The sequence below is a fragment of the Primulina eburnea genome, chromosome 8, assembly GCF_022965805.1.
Source record: "Primulina eburnea isolate SZY01 chromosome 8, ASM2296580v1, whole genome shotgun sequence".
Lineage (NCBI taxonomy): Eukaryota > Viridiplantae > Streptophyta > Magnoliopsida > Lamiales > Gesneriaceae > Primulina > Primulina eburnea.
Window position 1 is genome coordinate 1,287,739 of NC_133108.1, and position 22,861 is coordinate 1,310,599.

At 34.3% G+C, this 22,861-nt stretch overlaps 3 protein-coding genes across 14 annotated transcripts; 1 reads left to right on the forward strand and 2 right to left on the reverse strand.

Annotated features, from left to right (window-relative positions):
• Nucleotides 1-4,042: 4,042 nt before the first annotated feature.
• Nucleotides 4,043-9,655, reverse strand: LOC140838236 (filament-like plant protein 7). Of its 2 annotated transcripts, XM_073204400.1 has the most exons (6): nucleotides 9,448-9,655; nucleotides 8,467-8,578; nucleotides 7,835-7,979; nucleotides 5,242-7,711; nucleotides 5,098-5,155; nucleotides 4,043-4,842 (listed from the first exon to the last, which is right to left on the reverse strand). In XM_073204400.1, exons 2-6 carry the CDS (start codon nucleotides 8,572-8,574, stop codon nucleotides 4,363-4,365), a joined length of 3,261 nt encoding a protein of 1,086 aa, XP_073060501.1. In that variant the 5' UTR covers nucleotides 8,575-8,578; nucleotides 9,448-9,655; the 3' UTR covers nucleotides 4,043-4,362. The 2 variants fall into 2 exon arrangements, with proteins under 2 accessions (XP_073060501.1, XP_073060502.1); XM_073204401.1 differs by lacking the exon at nucleotides 8,467-8,578.
• Nucleotides 9,656-12,762: 3,107 nt separating this feature from the next.
• On the forward strand, nucleotides 12,763-16,071 carry LOC140838238 (OVARIAN TUMOR DOMAIN-containing deubiquitinating enzyme 7). 11 transcript variants are annotated; one of them, XR_012119558.1, is made up of 6 exons: nucleotides 12,763-13,441; nucleotides 13,628-13,699; nucleotides 14,078-14,250; nucleotides 14,368-14,488; nucleotides 15,354-15,461; nucleotides 15,554-16,071. XR_012119558.1 is itself a non-coding variant. In XM_073204403.1 (5 exons), the coding sequence occupies exons 1-5, from the start codon at nucleotides 13,388-13,390 to the stop codon at nucleotides 15,568-15,570; spliced, it is 342 nt and encodes a 113-aa protein (XP_073060504.1). In that variant the 5' UTR covers nucleotides 12,763-13,387; the 3' UTR covers nucleotides 15,571-16,071. The 11 variants fall into 11 exon arrangements, 2 of the variants coding, with proteins under 2 accessions (XP_073060504.1, XP_073060505.1); XR_012119557.1 differs by having other exon boundaries at nucleotides 13,628-13,689; XR_012119555.1 differs by having other exon boundaries at nucleotides 13,628-13,689; nucleotides 14,166-14,250; nucleotides 15,551-16,071.
• A 2,515-nt stretch (nucleotides 16,072-18,586) lies between these two features.
• On the reverse strand, nucleotides 18,587-19,048 carry LOC140837890 (ethylene-responsive transcription factor ERF011-like). Its single transcript, XM_073203971.1, has one exon. The coding sequence runs from the start codon at nucleotides 19,046-19,048 to the stop codon at nucleotides 18,587-18,589; it is 462 nt and encodes a 153-aa protein (XP_073060072.1).
• Nucleotides 19,049-22,861: the final 3,813 nt, after the last annotated feature.

A 22,861-nucleotide genomic window follows, 5' to 3' on the forward strand; every position in this document is an offset into this window, starting at 1 on the left:
TATTTTTATTATAAAATATTTATTCAATTTTTATGTAACATTATTTTCAAAGATTCTTATGTTGCAATTTTTTATTAAAAAATAAAAACATTATTTTAATCTTTATGTATTTAATGATTGTGTAATTTTCATGCAATTAATCTAACAATACACAATTTATGAGAATAGTAGAAAATTTACAAGGAAAATTTTGTTATTCTTTTTGTACTTTTATAAGTATAATAGTTAAATATATATTCTTTTTAATATTTTTTGTAAGAATTATGTATGAAGAAAATATTATTTTTCTAATATATTTTTTATTATCGAATATCGATTCAATTTTTATGTAATATTATTTTCAAAATTTCTTATTTTACAATTTTCTATTAAAAAAATAAAAATACTATGATCCTCATGTGTTTAATGATTTCAAAAAAATAAATACCTCAATTAAATACATAATCAATACATTACAAATCCATTATCCCAAATTTGTCCCTAAATTTTATATATTTTTTCCACCAATGCCCATGCAATTAATACAAACAATGCATAGTTTTTGGGCAATGTAGTAAAATCACAATCAAAAAACTTTGTCTATCATCCACACTTTTATAGGTATATAGATATAGACTAGCAAAAAAACACGTGCATCCGCACGTGAATCTATATTCTAAATAACTAAAAAATAAATTAATAGTAAAAATATTTTAAATTTTTGCATAACGTGATCAAATCCATCAAACAACATTTCGTTCGAAAAAAGATAGATCAAAACAAATTATAAGAATTTGGAATAATGATATATCATATTAAGGACTAAATTGAACTAAAATAACAATACAAATACAATGATTTGAATTGATTAAGCAATATAAGAATGTAAATAGACTAAAGGTGAAATTACCACATATGTTACTTAATAATTGAAATAAGTGAACATGTGAAGGGTAATTGTGTCCGTTCACAATTAAAAAACTTTTCCCTCGTCCACATTTTATAGATAATAATAATATAGATATAGATTGATAAAACCTTCTATAAACATCCACGTAACTTCCAATTTCAATCATTTTAGTTCTCTCCGATTTTCTCTCTTTGATTATTCTTCTATACACATGATTTAATCCTTAACATATTTATAAATATTTTTATATTTATTTTGTTTCCTTTCATTTCAAATACAATTATTTATATACATAGAATTTTCAAAACGAATTAGGTTTGTCCGTTGCACAATCAAATAGTGGATTGTGCTGGGCTGCGAGCCAATCCTCTCCAACCACCAAATATGAGTAAAGATTGGTGAGTTTGCTCGAAAGCCCCGTCCCGTCGAATATGTAGGTAGCTTAGGTTTTCCCAAGCTGTCAAGATGGCTATTTGCGTGCCGATCCACCGTACTGCTCGTTTTGACAACTCTATATATGATAAAAAAAATTTATAATAACAAAATATTATTTAATGTGTACTACTATTATGTTCACGCAATGTGTCTTCATTGACAGCTGATATATATTACAAAAATTCATGTGAAATCATGTTACATATCAACTTTGTGAGATGAATCTTTAACCTGATATAAGTTATAAAAAATATTAATTTTTATATCCAAACTATTAATATTCATGGCAATGAAATCGTTTTTTGTTACTTATGTTGTAAAAAAATATTGTATAATATACGTTGATTCGAATGATAAGTATAAACTTTTATATCAGAAATATATTTATTCTGTAATATTACTGATTTAAGTGAAAATGATAGCTTCTACGTCGGTAATCTTACTTTTTCACTGTATATATATATTAGCCTTCCTATACTCTTTTGAATCATTTTTTTCCTCTTGGTGAAATAAATTATTATATAATTAACTTCGAAAGAGCTGCTTCATTTAAACATGGTCAGGGGTCAGGTTCGGGTCGAGAAAATCCCTACCCTTACCCGGCCCAACCGTGGCCGATTCTATGGTTTGGGTCACGAAACTAGTGGTTCGTGTCCAGCTCCGAGTCTGGTTAACCGCCGGTTTCTAGTCCGATTTGACATTTTTTTACTTTTTTTAAAAAGTTTGAAAAAAAGGATAAACTCTTTTCATCTTTAAATATTTGAAATGTGAAATTACGAATCACAATTTAAGAATAAGGGATATGTTTCTCGTTTTATAGTATTTCAATCATTTCTCCTTCACAAAAAATCCGACATGGGACTCCAATCCTTATGCATTGTCTTACATCGAAAATTCAGTAAAATAGAAGAGATTGCAAGTCTGTAAAATGAGAAGTCAATCTTTTAAATTCTTAAAAATTTTATCCCTATAATTTCAACAAAGAAGATATAGTTTGCACAAAGTTCACTGCATTTTAATATTTTTCATAAAAAAATAGTATGATCCATTTGACACACCGGGTCGATGATTTTTCTACCCGTAAATCGTAATCAAGCTGCATTATGGCAATTTCAGGTCAAATTCATTGACTCGGTTAACTGGCCCGTTGGCCATGGGCCAGTTCCGGCTCAAACTCAGTCCTTGGCCATGTCTAACTCCACTTCTACTCTCATCAATTAGTTGTCTATCTCTTTCGTGCTATATGAGGGTTTGGCCGTTCATACGATCAGCTGAGATTGAATTTAAATATTTTCTCGATTGAAATCGAGAAATATCTTTCATTATACCACTAATGAGTAGCCCTTGATTACATGACAATTTTTTTTTTAAAGAAGTATAACAAATTAAAAAATTGATAAGATAATACCAAAATGAGGGGTTGTATACTCATTTTGGTGTTTATGGACAGTGAGTCGTTACAATACAATTGAGAACACCACAAAAATATGCATACCACCAAATTAGCTGTCATTTTGGTGTTTATGGAAAATGCGCACAGTTTTCTTGATCACGTCGAATTAGATATCAAACATGAAGAGACAAAAACGACGTGTAAAATTAACTGACATAAAACTCTGACAAATAGGGTAATCGTGATTGAATTTTTTTTAATACAAAATCAAATGGTGCATGATTTAAATATGTATATATATAAATCTATAATATTTTTTAAGAAAATTTATGTATTTTAAACTTTTCCGTATGCCATTAGCCCCATAAATTAACATCCGATGGCGAATTTATTAAAACTACATACCTACTGGGGATTATTTCACCCTACCCCTGCAGGCACTGCCTGCCGAGGTACATCCAAGGGCCAGAATTTTTTCTGGCCCAATTTTATTTTATTTTTTAATTTTTTTTTCCCCATGATATGAATCTCAACCCTTGATCCTGGGTGTGGGCACTGTCCCCACACCCAGGATCGAACCTTCCACCTACTGGACACAGAAAACAAACTGGTTCAAGAACAAAGAACCGAAGAACACTCGGTAACTTTCTACGTGCAAATCTGAACTTCACGTGCTCACATATTTCATGAACAAATTTCAATGTCCATTCTCCCCGGTTTGGGTCCCAGAAAAATGTAATCTTCCCGGACAAAAACTTGTGTGAGACGGTCTTACGAGTCGTATATGTGAGACAGATCTCTTATTTGAGTAATCCATGAAAAAGTATTACTTTTTATGCTAAAAGTATTACTTTTTATTGTGAATATCCTTAGGGTTGACCCGTCGGTTTATTACCCGAACCGGTCCTCACTCAATCATTGCCGTATACGTCGAACCTCGGGGAGCTACTAATCTAAATGGATTTCCGTTGAGGCGCTGTTCGCAGCTCGAACTATGGAGGTTGATATGTCTCGAGTTTCCGTCATTAAATTAATTGTAAGAATTGAAGGTTTCAGGTATTGGGTTTGTGTACTAAGCAAGGTCAAAACGCATTGCATTTTAAAGATGAAAATTCATAATTTGGTTGGTAAATGTTTTACAAAATGTAATATTTTTAAAAAGTGGTACAACTTATAAAAAAAAATTATTTATCATATTTTTTTAAATATTTACAAACATTATCTTGTGTTGACACTCCTTAAATTTCTTACAATTGCTATATATAATTTTTTAGAAGTAACAAAATGCTGAGACAAAAAGAAATTTTATGTTGGAATCCATGAAATGAAGGACATGCAATGTAGTATATTGAAACTGTCTTCGAAATGTGAAATGTTATTTATACAACACACACACACACTCACACCCCAAGAGTCAAGACTCGTGCAAAACACAGAATTTGCAGTCCTCTCTTATGCTCTCTAGCTTTCAATATCCTAAGTAGACATGAAAACAAAACAATGCAGCACCCAGGAATCGATATTTCATTTGACAACCAACTCTGCAAGATAAGCACCTGAAGTACTAATTTAGCCACTTTAACCAACACAAGCATCCATTGTAATTCAACCAATTGTCCCAAAAAACCAACAGCTTGAGTGAAGCTTATAGGAAGGGTGCTTCCTTGCCACTACTTTTCTTTTTTAACCAAAACATTTTTTTCAAAAAACTTTTACCTTCTGTTTTCTTAATCGGGACAATAGCCATGGAAGCAACCGTGTTTTTATCTTCTTTGAGAAGATTGTTCCCGTTCGGATCACCCAACTTTCGCCAAGGTTCTACTACCGTAATGATACTAACAGAAGGATTATTGTTTACATTTTGAGTATCTTTGTTGGTGGTGGGAAAACCATTGATTTGATCATTATCCTCAGCTTGCATTTTATCTATTAGAGAGGATCTCTGGCTAGAATTCCTATGGAGAGTGGACACATTGGTAACAACAGTGTCGGAAGGTGTGAATGTTACCTTCTCAAAAAGAGATGCATCAATAGGTGAAGCCAATGCTTTCAATTGCTTCCCGAGATTTAGGATAGTTTCTTGGCATTCTGCCAATTTTTCTGAAGCTGCAGCGATCTCCAGTTCCTATCAGGTCAAATTGATATTAGCATGAAATAATAGTACTACGGATTTCAATGAACAATGTAAAACTTAATAAGAGTCACGAGACCAATATCGTTATGATGGGCAGGAGGAAGTTAATGAACAATTTCGAAAAATGAGTTGAGTAACACAAAATTTGAGGGTGAATTAATTGGATGCCTAAAAAGGATGCTTTGAACTCCAAATGTGCTTTAAAGACCTCAGGTGTGCTATTAATGGATTGAAATAAAAACTTACAGTTCGGAGTTGATTATCAAAGTGCTCTCTGGCAACGGGAACTTCATTGCTCGTCATGCTGAAATCAAATCAAATTTAGAAACTGGAAAGCCTGCTGGAAACTATATCATGTGCGTGCTAAGAAAACAGAACAAAATTGCATACCTCTGTAGTTGTATCTTTATGTCATGGCATGTTTCCTCCGGCGTTCTACGATATTGTTTATTATTTTCCACCTCTGTTTCTAAATGTGAAGTATTTTGATGAGATTTTCCCTCTTCAAGACTGGGTTCCATTAGCTGAGTCTCAAGATCTTCTTTTACGATCTTTTCCTTAGATTGCTCCACTGTTACCACCTCTGAGCGCAAATTTTCAACAATGAATTTAGGTTCTTGAAGTTCAATCCTGAAGTTCACCGTATCTGATTGAGGCTTGCCTTCCATACCAACAAGTGAAGATTGCTTATTTGAAGACTCAATACTTAATCTTTCACACTCTTCATTTGTGTTCTGCTTAAGTGCCTCTGTTTGGCGAGAACCGTTGTGCCTACTGAGAGGATAAACCACGTGATGATATGGCATCTCTTCTCTCTTGGTATGAAGTTGATTAGAATCTGCTAAGTTATTTGCTGATCCATTGTCCATTTCACTCTCACTTCTTGATTCATCCCAATCCAAATGATTACGGATGGCATCTTTCATGCTCGAAACATCTTGAACCGAAAAGCAGTGATTCATTACCCATTCAAAACTTGAAGCTACCAGTTGAACCAATCGTTGGAGATCAGCTTTCCCATTCAATAAATCATTGCAAGTCTGACCAAATGGTCGCAAAATAGTTGTGAGCTCAGCAGCTTTCCACTGAAACACTCGAACAATGTAGCCTGCCGGGGTTTTTGTATTCTTATATGATAAAAGCTTATCGGCCATCCCTGATAGAGACTCGGCCACACAATTATCATCAGATGGCGCGTTAATTCCTTCAAGGAGTTCAAGAATTTTGTGTACAGCTATGCTCACATTCGACTGGAAAATTTGGTCACTCTCTCGTTTCACTGAGATATCATTTCCATTACTTGTATCGGAAGCATCCGGACTTAAAGACTTATTTGGTGATACCAGAGAAACATTCCCATTTACTTTATGGGAATTTGACATATCATTGTTATCTGTACCTCCTCTAGCGTTTGAGCTGTGGTTCTGTGACAAGGCAACTCTGATCTCTTCTAGTACTTCATGAGGGTTTCTTTTGGATATATGGCAATGCTCCCAGAGCATTTTAAGCACGTCTCCAAGCTTCCCAGGAACTCTATCGTCTTCTAGGTTGTCCGACTGAATTCCCTGACCAGAGATTAATAATTCTGATTGAAAATCGTAAACTGGAACCATCTCCATATCTAGTGCTGGTGAAGAATGCCCGCCAGATGGACTTCCTGAGGGACCAGTAATCTCATGACCTGCCTCAGAGGAATGATGAGAACTTCCAGCCGGATAATTGACAGATACCACTGCCAACTTTTCCATCTCAGCAAAATCAGCCATAAGATTCATGTCTGAACTTCCCATGTTTCTGTGAGATGGCGTACCCAATTGTTTCTTATTATTGAATTGCTCAAGTTCTGATATCAAAGCAGAAGCCCAAGATTCCTCACAGTTGACTTTGTCACCGCTTCCCATATCAGATGAGGCAGCCAGAGAATATTCTGGAAAGAAACATTGATGACCTTGTTCTGCAGTTGTTTGGCCTTCAAGTGATTCGTCTATCTGTCCAGCCAGTGATAGTCTGAAAGGTGTACGGGCACACATGGTTCTATCAGAGTGGAGTTCACTTGAATTATTGAGAAGTGCACTTTTTAGAATTCTGTTTTCTTCTTCCATCACATGCAACTGCTCGGTCAGGGAATTGATCCTTTTGCTTGGTGTGTCAGAAGGCACGTTAACGTGAAAGTTCCCTGAACTAATCAGAGAATAATTTGGCCTTCTTCTCCTTATCTCCACTTGATCCTTTCCAAGAATTTCGACTTCATTCCTCATTTTAGCCAAAGCAGCAGGGCCAGGCAACCGTTTCCGGACAAGGAGGCGTAGCCTTTGACATTCTGACTCCAACTTTGCAATTTTTTTTACACTCTCCTGTAGTTGTTTTTGAGTGACCTCAGACGTTCGACGATTAAATTCCCTCTCCTCATTCCGGATGTCATGCTCCTTCTCAAGAACACGGACCTCGTATTTCAGAGAAGTTTTCTCTTTTTCAGCAGATTCTACTCTCAACATAAGGGCATTAAGATCAGCCTCTACCCGAGTTCTGTACTTACTTAAATCTTCAATAACCTTGTCCTTTCCTGATAAAGCTTTACTGAGATGAGTATTCTCAGCATCTAATTTGGCAAGCCCCTTGACAGCCTCTGATAGCTTTTCATCTAAACTAATCCTCGTTTTCTCAAATTCTTCTTTTGTTTTCGCAACTGCGCCATGAACTCTTTTCTCCTGCTCTTCACGAACAAACCTCAATTGCTGCGTACACTGCTTCAATGCAGCTTCCATGTGGCCCAAACGTTTTTCAGAAGCTGCTTTCTGCTGTAAAACATTATCGAGTTCTTGTTTCAAAGATACTGCTTCTGACTCTGCCTTCTCCCAGCCTACAGATAAATAAATAGGGGATATCAAATTATGAACACAGTTGCAAGGAAAGGATTCCAGAGATTCCACTTTACGAGTTATAGATAGGCGGTGATTTACTATATTTTTTAGCAGTAGATCACCTGCAATAGCTTCTTGAGCAATTTTCATCTGTGTCTTTGCCATGTTATCATTGGCGTTACATTCAGAGAGGGTAGATGAAAGCTTGTCATCTAGAAATTTAAGATCTCTTTCCAGTTCTGCTTTCTCAGCAAGAAGTTCCCGTGCCTGTAAAACATGTTAGAAAATTTTCCATCAGCTGAAACATTTTTTGGAACATTAAGCAAATAACAAGATACTTGAAGGCGAACAAGTTTGGTTCATCAATTTCGAGTATCACACAACGTTTTATAGTTCCTGGGCTTATTTAAAGTTTGAATCAAGTTAGACTCATAATTGTACAACTGATGGGAGAAATAACAAAAAAAAAGTACTTGTGTCAAAGCTCAGAAATGGGTGATAAGACTTTGTCACTGAGAATCTTATTAAATGTTGCGAATTTCACATCTTTTAACCAAGTTGGTTCGAATAGAGAATTTGGTCAGTGGAATAAAGTGATTAACAATAAAGATTGGAGGAAAAAACAATGCCTAATTGCTGATATGAGAATTGAGATTTAGAAACATAAATGAGGATTATGCATGTTCCCTGTATATTCCTTGTTGGCATTGAACTTGTAATGATAAGACGGAGAACAAACAACTGCTAATGAGACCTCTGTTATTTCTTCATTTCTGCTCAAAGAAATGTTCGAAGATAATGTCTTCTCCGTAGATTTTTTCTTCCAAAGCCAAGACTTTTGATCCATTGTGGTTTTCAGCATCTAACTGCTCAAGCAAGACAGAAAATTTCAGTCGGTATCATATAGATTTCAGACTTCAAGCGTTTTAACACGCAGCTGAATACTGTTTGGATTAGTTTATCCATCGAATTAGAAGAGAAAACCATATATCTAGAATGATATACTCAACAAAAATCAATTCCCAGAACTTGAGCCCGAAACAGCTGCGGGATGAGTACATTTCTGGTCCACACGAACAATTCTACTAAATCGTACAGTTTTACGAAAGCATTTTGTCATCGTGATATCATCGTCGCAGACTATCTAGTTCTATATAATGCATATATTTCATCATGAACGTGTGCTTGCAGTAAGAAAAACCAATGACAGGATCAAAAGCCAGTTCATGCAGCAATCAACGTCAGAAGCAGAACATAAAATTAAAATCAGAGAGCGAGAAAACTCGTCATCCTAGGAAAAATCTATGACACCACTCTCACGGAAAGCTGTCAATCAACCTAAAGCAACCGTCAGCAAGCTCAAGGCATAAGCACTGTGGTTTTTTGTTCAGTTCCAGTCCTCCACCTTAGTTCAGTTGATTCAAACAAAAATCCGAAGAAAAACTATAAAAATCCACCTTATATAATTTGAACAAAATCAGAAACGGATGTTTCCAAGGCCGAGGCACGTGCATTCACTGCAGTTGACTAAAACTCACAAACTCGCCAGCAAATGGACCACGGCAGGTAAAATATCGGGAATTTTTTTTCAAAAAAAGGAAACAATCATCGCAAAACAACGTCGAAAACTAGAATCAACAACTTCATTCCGCGCGCATACGTATTATCAATGCATTGCATATTTGCATTACACCACAAAATAAACAATATGAATCCATAGTTCGATTGCACGTACCGGAGTTGGATAGAGCAAAACCGAAGAAAAAACAATGGATGCAGCCACTCCGAGCAAATGTGAAAACCACACAGCAAATGATAGCTACTTATTGTTTGCTTATATAAACTTTTCTGCAAGCGAGAGACAAAGGAGAAAAAGTGTTTAAAAGTGGAAGGAGAAGGCAGCCGTAATAATAAAATGGGTCGGGCCGTCTCGGGTGAACAAGGCTTCTAAGCGGGTCGCTTCGACCCGACAGGGAGAAAGACCGAGTGTCGATGTCGCCGTTGCTATTTTCATTTGTTTAATCATATGATTCATGCGTGCTCGATGTCCATGTCCCAACCAACCCAATACAAGTAGGAATTTACTAAAAGTACACAAAATTTTAAGCTAAGGTCTTTGAATTCGTAATCATAAAAAAAAATCCATATATCATGTGTTTTTACCTTCTTCTAGTCGTAACACATAGTAAACAATACATTTGGTTTCCGAAATAAAACGATATATGATATAAGAAAAACTTATTTATGTTTACCTATTAATGATTCTTTAATTTTGATAAGTCGCAATGCACTAAATAGCCACAAATAATGGAAATCTTTGCCATTATATTTAATTAGTGGGGTCACCCAAATTCGCCATATTCTCTTGGCATGGATTGCATCACACAATTTTTATTGTACAGGTGACTTTTGCTAAATTACTAATTGATTTTTCGGTAAATGTATACTGTAGAGCACTAGAAGCCGGCACACGAATTAAATAAATAAAATGGTCCTGATATTTTATAATATTTTAATAATGTTTGGTGATTAAGATGCTTGTGTTATGAGCTGGATTCTTCTACATATTATTATCATATCAATTAAAAAATTCTGTTAATTTTACACCTTATTTTGATATCATTGTCTCATGAATTAATTTTATTATATGAATATCGACTTGACTCAACTAATAAAAAAAAATTCTTTCTATGTCAAAAATATTAATTTTCATGATAAAAATATGTAAGATCGTCTTAAAAAAAACCTTCTCTTTTGATATTAATTTTAAGGAACACCGAGGTGTAGTGTTAAGATATTTAAACAATCACATCGAGTAAAATAAATAAATATTGTAGGTTGCTTAAAAAATTGGTAAAAATTTGTGTGAGACGATCTCACGAGTCGTATTTGTGAGACGAGTCTCTTATTTGGGTTATCCTGAAAAAATATTATTTTTTATGATAAAAATATTAATTTTTATTGTGCATATGGATAAGTTTGATCGGTCTTACGAATTAGGATCAGTGAAACGGTCTCACATGAAATCCACTCTAAAAAATTTCATTTGAGTGATGTATTTATTGATTCGATTTTGGAAAACCAGAGACCGTCTTTTTTGGTTTCAGAAATTTCCGAACCGAAAACCGGGCTATATATTAAACCAACTCAGAATAGAAATGTGGTTCGGTTTCGGTGTAAAACGCAGTATGAATAAAGTTCAAAATTGTTATTTTTCACGTTTTTCTTGATTTTGACTGAAAAAGTTGAACCTCGATGCAGAAAATTCGGAAGCTTTTCTTCAAAATATAATTTAAGAATAAATGATTTTGTATATATAAATACAAAAGATTACGTTTAAAAGTTCAAGCTTCAGGTTTTGTATTTCCCAATTGAGTTCGGATTGATTTGTTCGGTTAAAACTGGAACTCTTTCTAAATATTATGTATAAACATTGAATTATTTTTTATTGTTCAGAAAAAATAGGGATATCCACTATGGAGATTATGACTATATCGTCCGAGTCAAATTTCATAATTAGGTTCCATGAATGAAACGACAAGTTTTTCCTATGTTGTCAGTTTCAAATGGTTCGATTGTCATAATTCTGTTTAATCCGATGCTTACTTTTCACTAATTATGCACTCTAAGTATGATTTGGACGTATAATCACCTCCAAATATAATGACGACCTCTGATTAGAGTAGTCACCTAATCAGTGTGTGCAATTTTTCTTCGCATTCTTTCCAAAGGGACACAACTATACAAATGATGATTATGTCAGAGCTAAGTACAAGAACAAGACGAACAGAAGAGTCATTGATAGCTATATAAAATAAATTTCACGTTGAAAATGGGAAAAAAAATTATATTAATAAGTGAAAATACATCTAATAAGTTGTATTTGAGTGTTGATTAATGTGGAAAGAAACATCCATTTTTATATTTAACAGTCAAAGATATTCAAAGTCGCGTCATTTTGAAGACAATCTTATATTTTATCAGAAATGTTTCGACATTATAAATATAAGTCAATTTCTGAATTGTGCATCAAGTTTTTTTTCCTATTATGTTTTGGGAAAATTATAGATATTGTTGTCTATAAATTTTGTTTTTGGTTTTGAAGTTCCTGAACAGATATTGTTATTACAACAACATAGTGATACAACATTTTTTTAAGAAAAACGATGTTGAGATAAAAAAAAACTAAATCACATTCTATAAGTTTATTTTTTCTAATACGTGTTAAAAAAAAAGTATGGATCGATGCTAATGACTTATTCTTCGATAAAACACAAAAACTTTAGTAAAAAGTTTTCACGAGTTAATGTTGTGATATAAATCTTTTATTTGAGTGACTCATGAAAAAATCTTAATTTTATGTAAAAAAATATTACTTGTTATTGTAAATATAAATAAGGTTCATCTATCTTATATATAAAGATCCGTCTCACCGTCTCATACGAGAAGACCTTGTGTAGAGCTAGCTGTACGTTGATTCTTTTTAAGGCAATAACAATGTCTGCGTTAACCTTTCACAAAAAGTGGATGCAACACTAGACCAAACAAAAGACGTACAACATATGAGATCATAAATTAATTATTTATAGAATCATAAACTGATATACTTTTGTGGAAAAGAGAGATTGATTTCAATGTTTACGTGATTGGACAAATTTAACCTCTTTAGAATAAAATATTAGTTATTTTTTCCCAATAAACATAATAGTACTTTTATTTGACTTGTGAAAAAGCATCTTGAAGACGACATACAATTCAATCTTTTCTATTTATATTTCTATGGATATTGTTTCAAAAAAAAAATTCTATGGATATTTATTTCGTCTAAAAAGAGAGAGAGAGAAACAGAAGGACATGTTGGTAAATGTGTATCTTATCATATTTACTTTTCGAACGGGGATATATTCACTTCCGGCAAGAAGCGAAAGAGGCCCGTTATTTCTTTGGACCAACTCTGCCTTTTGCGTCAAAACCCGGAAGCCCAATTTAAAGATTTGTACTCCGACTTTTGATTTTTGTATAGTATCAATGGATTTTAAATACATTCACTAGAGTTCGCCAACGGACAAGAAATGGGTAAAACAAAGCATAAAAAACCCAAGCCTCCTAAACGAGCGAAACAATTCCATGTAACAAACAATTTAGACCATCAATTCCCGTTTCTTCGTGTTGAAAATACCATGGTTATTGGCATTTGGGTAATTTTGTTTTTTTATTTTTGGGCGAGTTGTAAACAGGGTAAGAAGGGAGGAGAGCAACCAGATACTTCTGAATTCCGAGCTCAGTTCGATGCTTATCTTGATTCTCACATGAGTTTAATTCGGGGTACATTTATGTTTACCCCTTGTTTATGATGTTTACTATTGCTAGCAGTAGGCTTTTCAGGTGTTTTTTAATGGTATCTCACCGTGATTGGTAATCAGCTGCAATATGTTACAATTTGGTAACGATTAACTGTTTGTGTTTTGTTACAATGTTGTGTTGTGGTGTGGTGTTTAATATTTTCTATACAGTTGCTTTTCTTTCAAAACTGAAGGACTGCTTTCAAGTCCGAGTGATAGATGAGCTACATTTAGCAGAACAATCACGAAAAGTTTGAGCCCTTTGTTGAGGATGAAGTCCTATTTGATGAATACTGTCGGTTTATTGGAGAGGATGGCACTTGGGCAGGAAATATGGAATTGCAAGAAGCTTCTTTTGTGATGCGCATTAACATATGCATTCACAGAGTACGATATGTTTTTTTTATAAACCTAAAGAATTCTTAAACAGTTTCAACTGATTAGTTGATGATAAACTTTAGTCCAAGTACTCAATTTTTGTACGGCGATAAAGTGTTTGTGATGCTAAGTTATGCCGTATATTGACTAGAATTTGTAGATTTATCACGAATTCACTTTTCAAACTCCGTGCAGAACTTGCCACCTCGCTGGTATATACAGAATTTTGATATGCATGCCACTCAGATGATTCATTTGTAAGTACAGGTTCTCTTCTTTATTATCTTCTAACATTACACCCCTTCAATGAATAATTTTTCATTGTTTTTTAGTAACAGGTCGATTATATGGTTTAACTATGTGATAAACATAAAAACATGTCGACCTGGAAAATCTGAGAATAGATAAATGAAGATACTTTAGTTTTGGTCATGTGAAACATTCACTTGAACATATTTTAGTTGTGGATAACCTTGAATATGAGGAAGTCGTGTTTGTTGATTTTTCACTCAATGGCACAATTAACTAAGCATCAGCATACCTTGTTTTGCTTTCTGCAATTTCTTCCATCTATCTTCTTCAGCAGACTTTGCAATCAAGTTGCCAAGGCGTTATTATACGTGCTTTTGTTTTGCTTTCTCGTAGAGGGATAAGAAGAAGACAGTAACCGAGCAGGCATTACTTTGTGAAGATGTTCTTATTTCTGCTCATCGACTTGCTCGTCATTTCGCAGCTCATATCATGATGGAGAGCATCACAATAGTTTGCGCTCAAAGGATGACGATTGCTCTGGGCCAGCTAAGCCAACTGTTATCAAGGTTTCTCTCATTTTAGTATTGAAGCCAATAAGAACTTCCTCATATTTTTTCTAGAATGGGTCATGACACACTCATGATTGGTGATCTTGTAACAAGTTGCTTTTGTTTAATTTCTAGGCCCTGAAAGAAGCATGTGGTGATGTTGAAGCTGCGATAGGAATTCTTACAGCGGAAAAAGAATCTGTAGATCATCAAATTTCTCATGATGAACTCTGCCGTCCAGCAAGAAATTCTTATGGTAACTTGCAGACAATCTTTTCCATGCTTCTTCTGAGATATCCAGTTTCTTGATTTTGTCTGTGCACTTTGAATATTATATCCCATATTATGGTATAAATGAGAATTATAGGTTTGTGTGTTCACATTAGGGTTTGCGTGAAGACTTTGGATTTCGAAAGTGTGTCCAATCTAGGGCTACCATATCTTTTGTAGCAGTTGGGATTTAGTTTCTTCTTTTCGTATAAGCAACATTTTGCCTGAGTAATTGACTCTCCCTTCCCATGAAGTTAACAATAGTCTTGTCTGCAAATGCTGTCTTGAAAGCTGATTGCTGGTGTCATTATCAAAGAAAGCATAAAATTACCGAATTTCAGATAATCCTTTTTTGTGCTAATCTAGGTGGATGACAGCGCAGTTGTATTTGGAGTCTTTTCCTGTGTAATGGGTGTCTGTAAATTGTTATCCTGTTAATGATCTGTAGTAGGCTTTAATCTTACATGTTAACAGTTTTTGCTGCCTTTTCATTTGTTCGAATGTACTTTCAGTTTTATGAATTCAAACACGCCAATAGTTTTCTTCATATAAGAGGGTGGCATTGGGATGGATGAATTTGATGCTCGGGATTTCAAATCCATAATAAAAAAATCATTGTTTTCTTTGGACAAATCAATTTGACAATGAATTTCAAATCTAAATAATTATTTTTTGAGTCATTGTGGTGGATTTCAAATTCATTCCAATAGGATCATCCCCTCTAATATTCCATCAAATCCAAATTCTTCAATCGAAACACAATCTTATGGAATTTTGCTAATTATTCTGCTTTCATGGCATTACATTGACTTGGTTCCATGTAATAATTAATTTCTCCTCATCAAAATAAGGATTTTGAGCAGCTCAAGTTTAAAGTTGAAGAAAATACATGCCATCTGGATCCAACTGACAAGTTAAATGAAAAGATTCACAAGAAGAGCCCTCAACCTGATGAAAAGGTTGTTTGATGCGTCAACGAGACAATTAAAATGGACATTTCTTTTGGTATTTTATCTAAGTTGTAGTTTATCTATCTCTTTTGTTGCAGCAGAAAATATCAAGAAATAAGTCATGTCCGTGCGACTCAAAAAAGAAATACAAGTCCTGCTGTGGTTCAGGTGCAGGGAAGTCTTCTGGCAGATTTCCAGTGTATACTTCTTAAACAAAATTATCATATACAATCTATCCATGACTGATTATGATGTGGTGACGCTCATGAAGTGATATGCAAGTGAATTGATGAATTTGATAAACCCATCTCTAGGATGCATCTGCGCTGATAAGCCTATATAACATATTATGCAAATTCCGGTATTGTGATTCTCATTAATAAGCCACAAATCTTGTATAAAGCTTTCCTGTCAAATAAGAATCAATATGATGTACAACAGGAGGGGGGGCAACCACAGCAAGGCATGTACTCCCGCTAATTTAGTTACCAGAGTAGTGATTGCTTCGACAACAAAACCAATTTGTGAAGTTGACATATCAAAGCCATAATTTCGATTTTCTTTGGAAAATCATTACTCAAGTAAATTGTACTGCCAATCGTGGCTTCTGGATGTGGAAAGACTGGCACAGTGAACTAATCTTAATCCTTTGTTGCACTTGCAAGAACACAAATTTTCACAAAAAAATCAATGCCTTCATGAAATTCAGCTAGACATGGTTGATTTTATTTCCTTTCGAGTAGTCAATGTTGGTTGTACTCGAGTTAGTGACGATTTTGCGCGTAAATTTTGTTTTTATGTGATTTGGATATCATTTAACTACATGGGTATCTGGCATTCTCCTTTCATATCCATGCTAGGGCTTCCATTTTACGTTGGTTATTTCGGTTTCAGTCTTTTTTGCATGAATATATGTGCATTATAAGAATCCAATTCATAACGTGGGTTTATTTTAGGAAATATTCTTGCGTCATAATAGTAAAAAAATAATAAATATATATTCGGCATATTTGATAGGTTTGACTTTTGTGAATTTGGTGGATCGTATAACCAAAAATTGCTTATCAAACTCAAAGTACTCAACTTGAATATGAAACTCAATAACTCATGTTGGATACAGGAATTAATCAAGAAACTGACTATTGTCGGCTTAATTATTAGATTAGATATTTTTATAATATACACGCTGTTGTCTTCTTTTTCCTTTGCATCCCACAATTTGGCCGGTGGTTGAACTTCAAATTATTGGTCTGATAATATACATTTATTTTTTCCTCAGTATTAATTAAGGGTTTCATATTGATTTTCTTTAGCATAATAAAATCCAGGTTTTCGGATACCTTGAATGTGGCCCATGAATCGTTGCTCTAATGCGAATTCATGTACCAAGGTTTAAGCTAGTGGCGCAACCATATTAGAGAGAGAAGAGTGAAACTCAATTATTTAGCTTTTTCAAGATTGAGGTTCAAAATATACATGACGAAATTGCAAAGGTGAAAATTTGTGTGAGATGATTTCAAGAGTCGTATTTTGTGATACGGATATTTTATTTGGATAATCTATGAAAAAATATTACTTTTTATTGTGAATATCGGTAGGGTTGACACGTCTTACAGATAAAAATTTGTGAGATCGTCTCACAAGATACCTACTCAATTGCAAAATGTTATGCCGCAAACAACAACGGGTCTTGTGTTTTGCTTTCACACACTATTGTCGCATAAATGATGACACGGGCAAAACTTAAAATTAATCAATTTTTTGCTTTAGGAGCTCTTGTCAATGAAAATTTTTATTCATGATACCTCATACGATACTTGATGCATCGATGAGCGTCGGAGTGGTTACGCTAGGACACCCTCATAGTCTTTTTCTAACGGTCTTATTCGTGATTTCATGTTCGGGACAATTTTGAAACTTGCGTCTGGACTCATGACACTTGCTGGAATCGGATCCTAAATTTCTCGTGAGTATCAATTGTATTAAGATATCTCATATCATTTCAGTAATGTTTTTAAGAGTCGTATATATAGACTTAGATAATATTTCTGATTAAATTAATTTTTGAAATTGAGTTAAATGTAAATCTGAATGTTAAAATCCACTGGATACTCGCTGTGTAATGACACAAAATGTAAGAGTGACACGAATGGGATAATCTCGTCTCAAAATGTAACAATCAGTCCTGTTGCGTACGGTTGCAAGTTGCTTCAATGTTTCTAGTTAGCATAATATCGTTAAAAAAAAATTAAAAAAAATAAAACAATTTGTGTCGCTTCAATTTTTCTAGTTAGCATAATACCAACTTGTACAGAACCCATGCCGATGATGAACCCAAAAGCTGCTCCAATGCAAAGGACATTAACGAGGTGGTGTTCTTTTTATCACATTTCCACTTCTATTTGTCGCAAAATTTTACTGTTCAATTCTAACATTGTAATTTTATAAAATCAAAACATCAATTCCATCTAGAACCAAAATCCTCGGCCGCAACCACCAGAAAGGGGCAATATCTGACGAGGGGATGATTTAATCATATAAGTGAAGCAAAATGTTTTCAATTTTTTTAAAATTGCACAATTGTAACATTTTGCTTATTTAAAGCTATTTTAATAGTATTTTTCATACAAAACGAGACCAATTTGACATTTTAATAATTTTTTCATTCGTAAGGAAAGGAAAAGAGGAAAAAAGGACAATCCGCCGCCTGAGTCCCACTCGGTGCTCACCACCACCATTCTCCAATCATCTTTATTATTATTATTATTACTATTGTCTTTCTCAAATTTGACATCACATGCAATCGTACTTGGACCTCAAAATTAATCCAAGTATGATTCATGATATGTAGAGATTTATGAATTTTGTTTTCGGTCTATTTAATTTAACAAAACATAATGGTGGAAACAACTGACAAAAAGTGTTCTATTTTCCAAGGAAAAACAAAAAAAGAAAACTTTTTTATAAAAACAAAACTACATCAAATAAAATTATGAGAAAAACGAAAAAAAACTAGGATAATCTAATTCCTTCATTGCTGGAAAGCTACAAGATGCATGCTGATTTACCAGAAAGGTAGGAGGAAGAAGAGAGGCAAGGATGTATAATTTGGTTTCGATTGAATTTGCAGATCTTCAACAAAATTCAGCGGTCGGGCCTTCTTCGGGCTCGGGATCGGGCTTCTTGTTCAAATCAATCTGGTCTTGTAACCAACACGGTTTCAGCGATTGACGATTGATTGCATGTACCACCGTAGCGCCGCCGCCGCCCTGGAGGGCGTCGACTCTAGCACCGACCTCCGCCGCCATCTTCCTTATAGAGGCGGCGGATAGATCCTTCACCCCTCCTACAGATATTTCATCTGGGAAATTGAGCTTCGCGGTCGGGCCGCGGAGGTAGAACACGGCGGTGTCGTAGGCTCTCGCCGCCGCCACGGGGGAGGAGTAAGAGCCGAGCCAAATCCTCGATCGTTTGTTTGGCTCACGAATCTCCGCCACCCACTTTCCCCACTTGCGCATCCTTATGCCTTTGTATGGCTTGTCAGTCCTCCTCCGGCTCACCGATCTGGGTCCTTCAGAAACGCCGCCGGCCTCCATAACTCTGGAAAATCGAAGGTGATTCGTTCTACAGGTCCCGCATAAATAGGGAGATTGGACAAGAAGCAGCGGGGGATTTGGCTAAGGGATTAAGGTTGTTGTCATGAACAGAGACGATGGTTGTTTTCCTTAAAAGCAAGTTTTTATCAAATCAAAAAATGCACCGACACACCGCCACTCCCCACATACCAGATTTCAATTACATACACACACGTAACCAGACGTGTTTTATAATTTGCTACGCGGATATAAATTATATTTCTTTTATTTTTCTTTTCAAAATAAAATATCATTTCATTATTTTGAATTTTCATAAATTTCAAATAGATTTACGCGTTCATAAATTTTTTCCATGAATTTTTAGTTATTATTTTGAAGATATTTCAAGTTATGATTATTATTTTTTATTTCAACTTATGATTATTTTTTTCTGTGAAATTTAAAATGAATTGAAGGATATCTGGGCCGTGAGAGAATTATAATAAATTAGTGGGTTTGATCTGCAAAATGCAGTGAATTGTATCATAAATTAATAAAGATAATGAAAGTGGTTATTAATTATTAATATTAGAATACATGGATTTTGTAATGGGGAGGTTAGGTCGTTGGTCGGCGGGTGGACAGATACCACTGTGGCTTGATTTCTCCGTCCCCCACTCTACTGTACGCTATTATTATATTATATTATATTATATTTATAATATTGTATTATTAACTATTATTATAATTTACTGTATTATGGTATTTTTCTTTTGTTTTTCCAAGAAGGACTTTATTAGATTTTTTTGGACAGTTAACATAATAGCATTAGTTAATTTTAATTTCTTTCTGAATATTAATCATTCAAAAGTGTTTTTTTCCTAAATTTATAATGAATAGTTTAGTTCGGGATTATTCATCCAAGAAAGAAAATTTCTAAGGCTCCTAAAAGATGGGGAATCGGGGAAGAAGAATCAAAATCGAAAAGAGCTTGAGCTATTTGATTTCTGATTCGCCGTATGTGTATAATCTCTATTGTGTAAGTCACGTCCAGTAAATTCTGAATCTCTCGTATGCTCATCTCTAAGTATCCTAGCTCTTTCGTAAGATTCGTGACTACCTTGCATCGCCTACAAAAAGAGCTATCTAGCTAATCATCTAACATTGTTGGATTACTTTCTCAATTCCTTCTTGATTGCTCTTTATTCTCGACTTTTACTAATGTCTGTCTTAGGATTTGGTTTCCCAAAAGCAGCGGACATTTGTTTCAGTCACGTAACACTCCTCCAATGCCAAACTTATGGTTCTCATGACTGACACAGGCGTCAACATACAATCTTAATGCAGGGTGCGACGAGAGCTCCCAAGTGGTTGCCTCGTATCTATTTATATCGCTATTAGTACTAACTTTTGATGTTTCATTCGCTCGATAGAAATCCCATAGTCACTCGGTTTCCCATGTTACATCCCAGTGCCTCATGCCGTTGTTAGCTTCATGCGCTTGTTCCATTCGGGATTTCCAATTGCCCATAAAACAGTTTTTTTTTTTCTTATAGCTTTGGAGTTCTTTTCCAATGCATCTTCTTCCAGCCTCAATCAAAATCCCACCAAAAGTTAGCACATGTTCCCTCAATTTCAGAACAGATTCTCGCCGGAATTCTGAAACACGACATCGCATAAGAGGGTATCGCCTGAAGCCAACTTTAATTAATACTTCCTTACCCCCAAGCTAGCTTATTCCACCATCCTTGAATTTTCTTGAGAATCCTATCCTTTAGGTACGCAAACTGCATTCGCTTAATTCTTAGTGAACATGTCGAAAGGCCGAGGTACAAATCGTGGCCTTGAACAACCGGTATAGTCAATATCATTTTCACTAGGTAAGTTGCCATGTAACGCCATTCAACCCTGACTCGAATTTCAAATCAATTTGTTTAGCGCGTGTTCTGACATAAAAATATAATTAAAATCCAACCAATTCATTTGAAAATTACTATTAAAATTGATGTGTATATATACTATTGAAATGAAAAAAAATATATACACATTTTATTTGATTTTAAACTGATAAAATGAACACGTTTCTCCTTCATCTCGACATCCATACAATGTTGTTGTATATATTGTAATAAGAACAAAGTCCCTTTCTAGTCGATAACAAAATGGTTCGAACGTGTCGAATTTAAGTTGCATTAGTGGTCCCGACGCGACTTTGAATGAATTTTAGTTCCAAGTGATTCAAATGTAATGGTAGGTAATTAAACACTCATGAATTGGTTCAAAATTAAATTTGTTTCTGCAATGCTAATCCCCAATTATTCAATCCCATAAATTTAAAATTAATTATTGTCTAATTAATTGGAATAATTCCAAGATTAGGGTTCTCCAATACTTTTCTCGGAGCCCAGCAAAACCTTGCCATTTTCAATTTTATCATCTAGAGATCTCCAAATCAACTAATTTTGTAACAAAAAAATATTTAAATTAACATATGCACTCATGAAGAAATATTTTAAAAATATATATAATTAGTTTTTTTTTATCCAAATACATGATATTTTTTTTTAAAAAAAATAAGAAAATGTGTGTAGTCGTTTATTTTCATGTTAAACAAATGAAAAGATTTCGTTGAAAGGTACTCATGTCTCATACAATTTAGGAATACACAATATATTTATATACTCGAATTCATTTTAAAGGCACCTATTGGCTCCGGCCACTAACTTCACCACAAAGCTTGGTCAAAGTTATCAGCAACATTATTGATCTTGTAATAAAGCTTAAAATAAAAACATATTTGTTATAAATAATATTTTCCTCAGAAGCTTACAAATTTCATAGTCCATATTTTACAATTAAAAAGTTTTGCATGGCCCATGAATATGATCAAGAAACGATCGTAGACGAGTTTTAATTAACTTTTTTAAAAAATAAATAAATAAATAAATTTTTAAAATAAATGTTAATTTTTTATTTGACAAGCACCACAATTTCTGTTCGACCACAATGTCGGTTGATTTCATCCTACATATAAGAGCACTACCTCCATGATATAATCAAGAGCCCAAATTTAGCCACACATACATGGGGTCCACTAATTTATTTTAAATCACGTGTGAATCTTGTTCATCCAAACTATGTGAAGGCAGTGTTTCTAAATATAGCATCGTCTTAACCCACAATGCCAAGGCTATAGAAATGGGGAATATGATGACAGAGATTCAATTATTCAGTCCGACTTCTCAGACATCCTATGCTTTACCTCAAGCTTCCCAAGTCAAAAGCCTAATAACACCAATATTTTCCTCGTTATCTATTTTATATTCATTAGATCTGTCGTCATATAATGGATGAGTTATTGAAAAAGACTTGATGCAAAAATTGGCATAAGCAGAGGGGTAGAAATCGCCGCCCAGATAATAAGTCCAAATGGTGAAAAAAGTCAAAAGTGGGTGGAGAAAACAATGAGCAAACAATAAATCTAACCAATTGACCCCTCCTCTTCTTCACTATACGTTTGACAATTTCGATGCATTGTAACATTCAATTTTTAAGAGACAGGTACAGAGAAATTCACGCATGTTGGTCAAAACAGTTGTACTGAATCTATAAGAAAATTTGAATCATCAATCATTATTCGAAGTTGGCTCATAATATTGATTTATCTATGTTCTAAAAGCTAGCTCAAGAAAAAAATTATTAATGTCTATATATATTTCTCAAAAATTTAATTCAGTCGATTTGGAACATCTAACACACTTTCGCGTACCCAAGAATGAATAACTTGAACGTGAAGTTTACAAGATATTATCGGATGACTCATAATACATACCA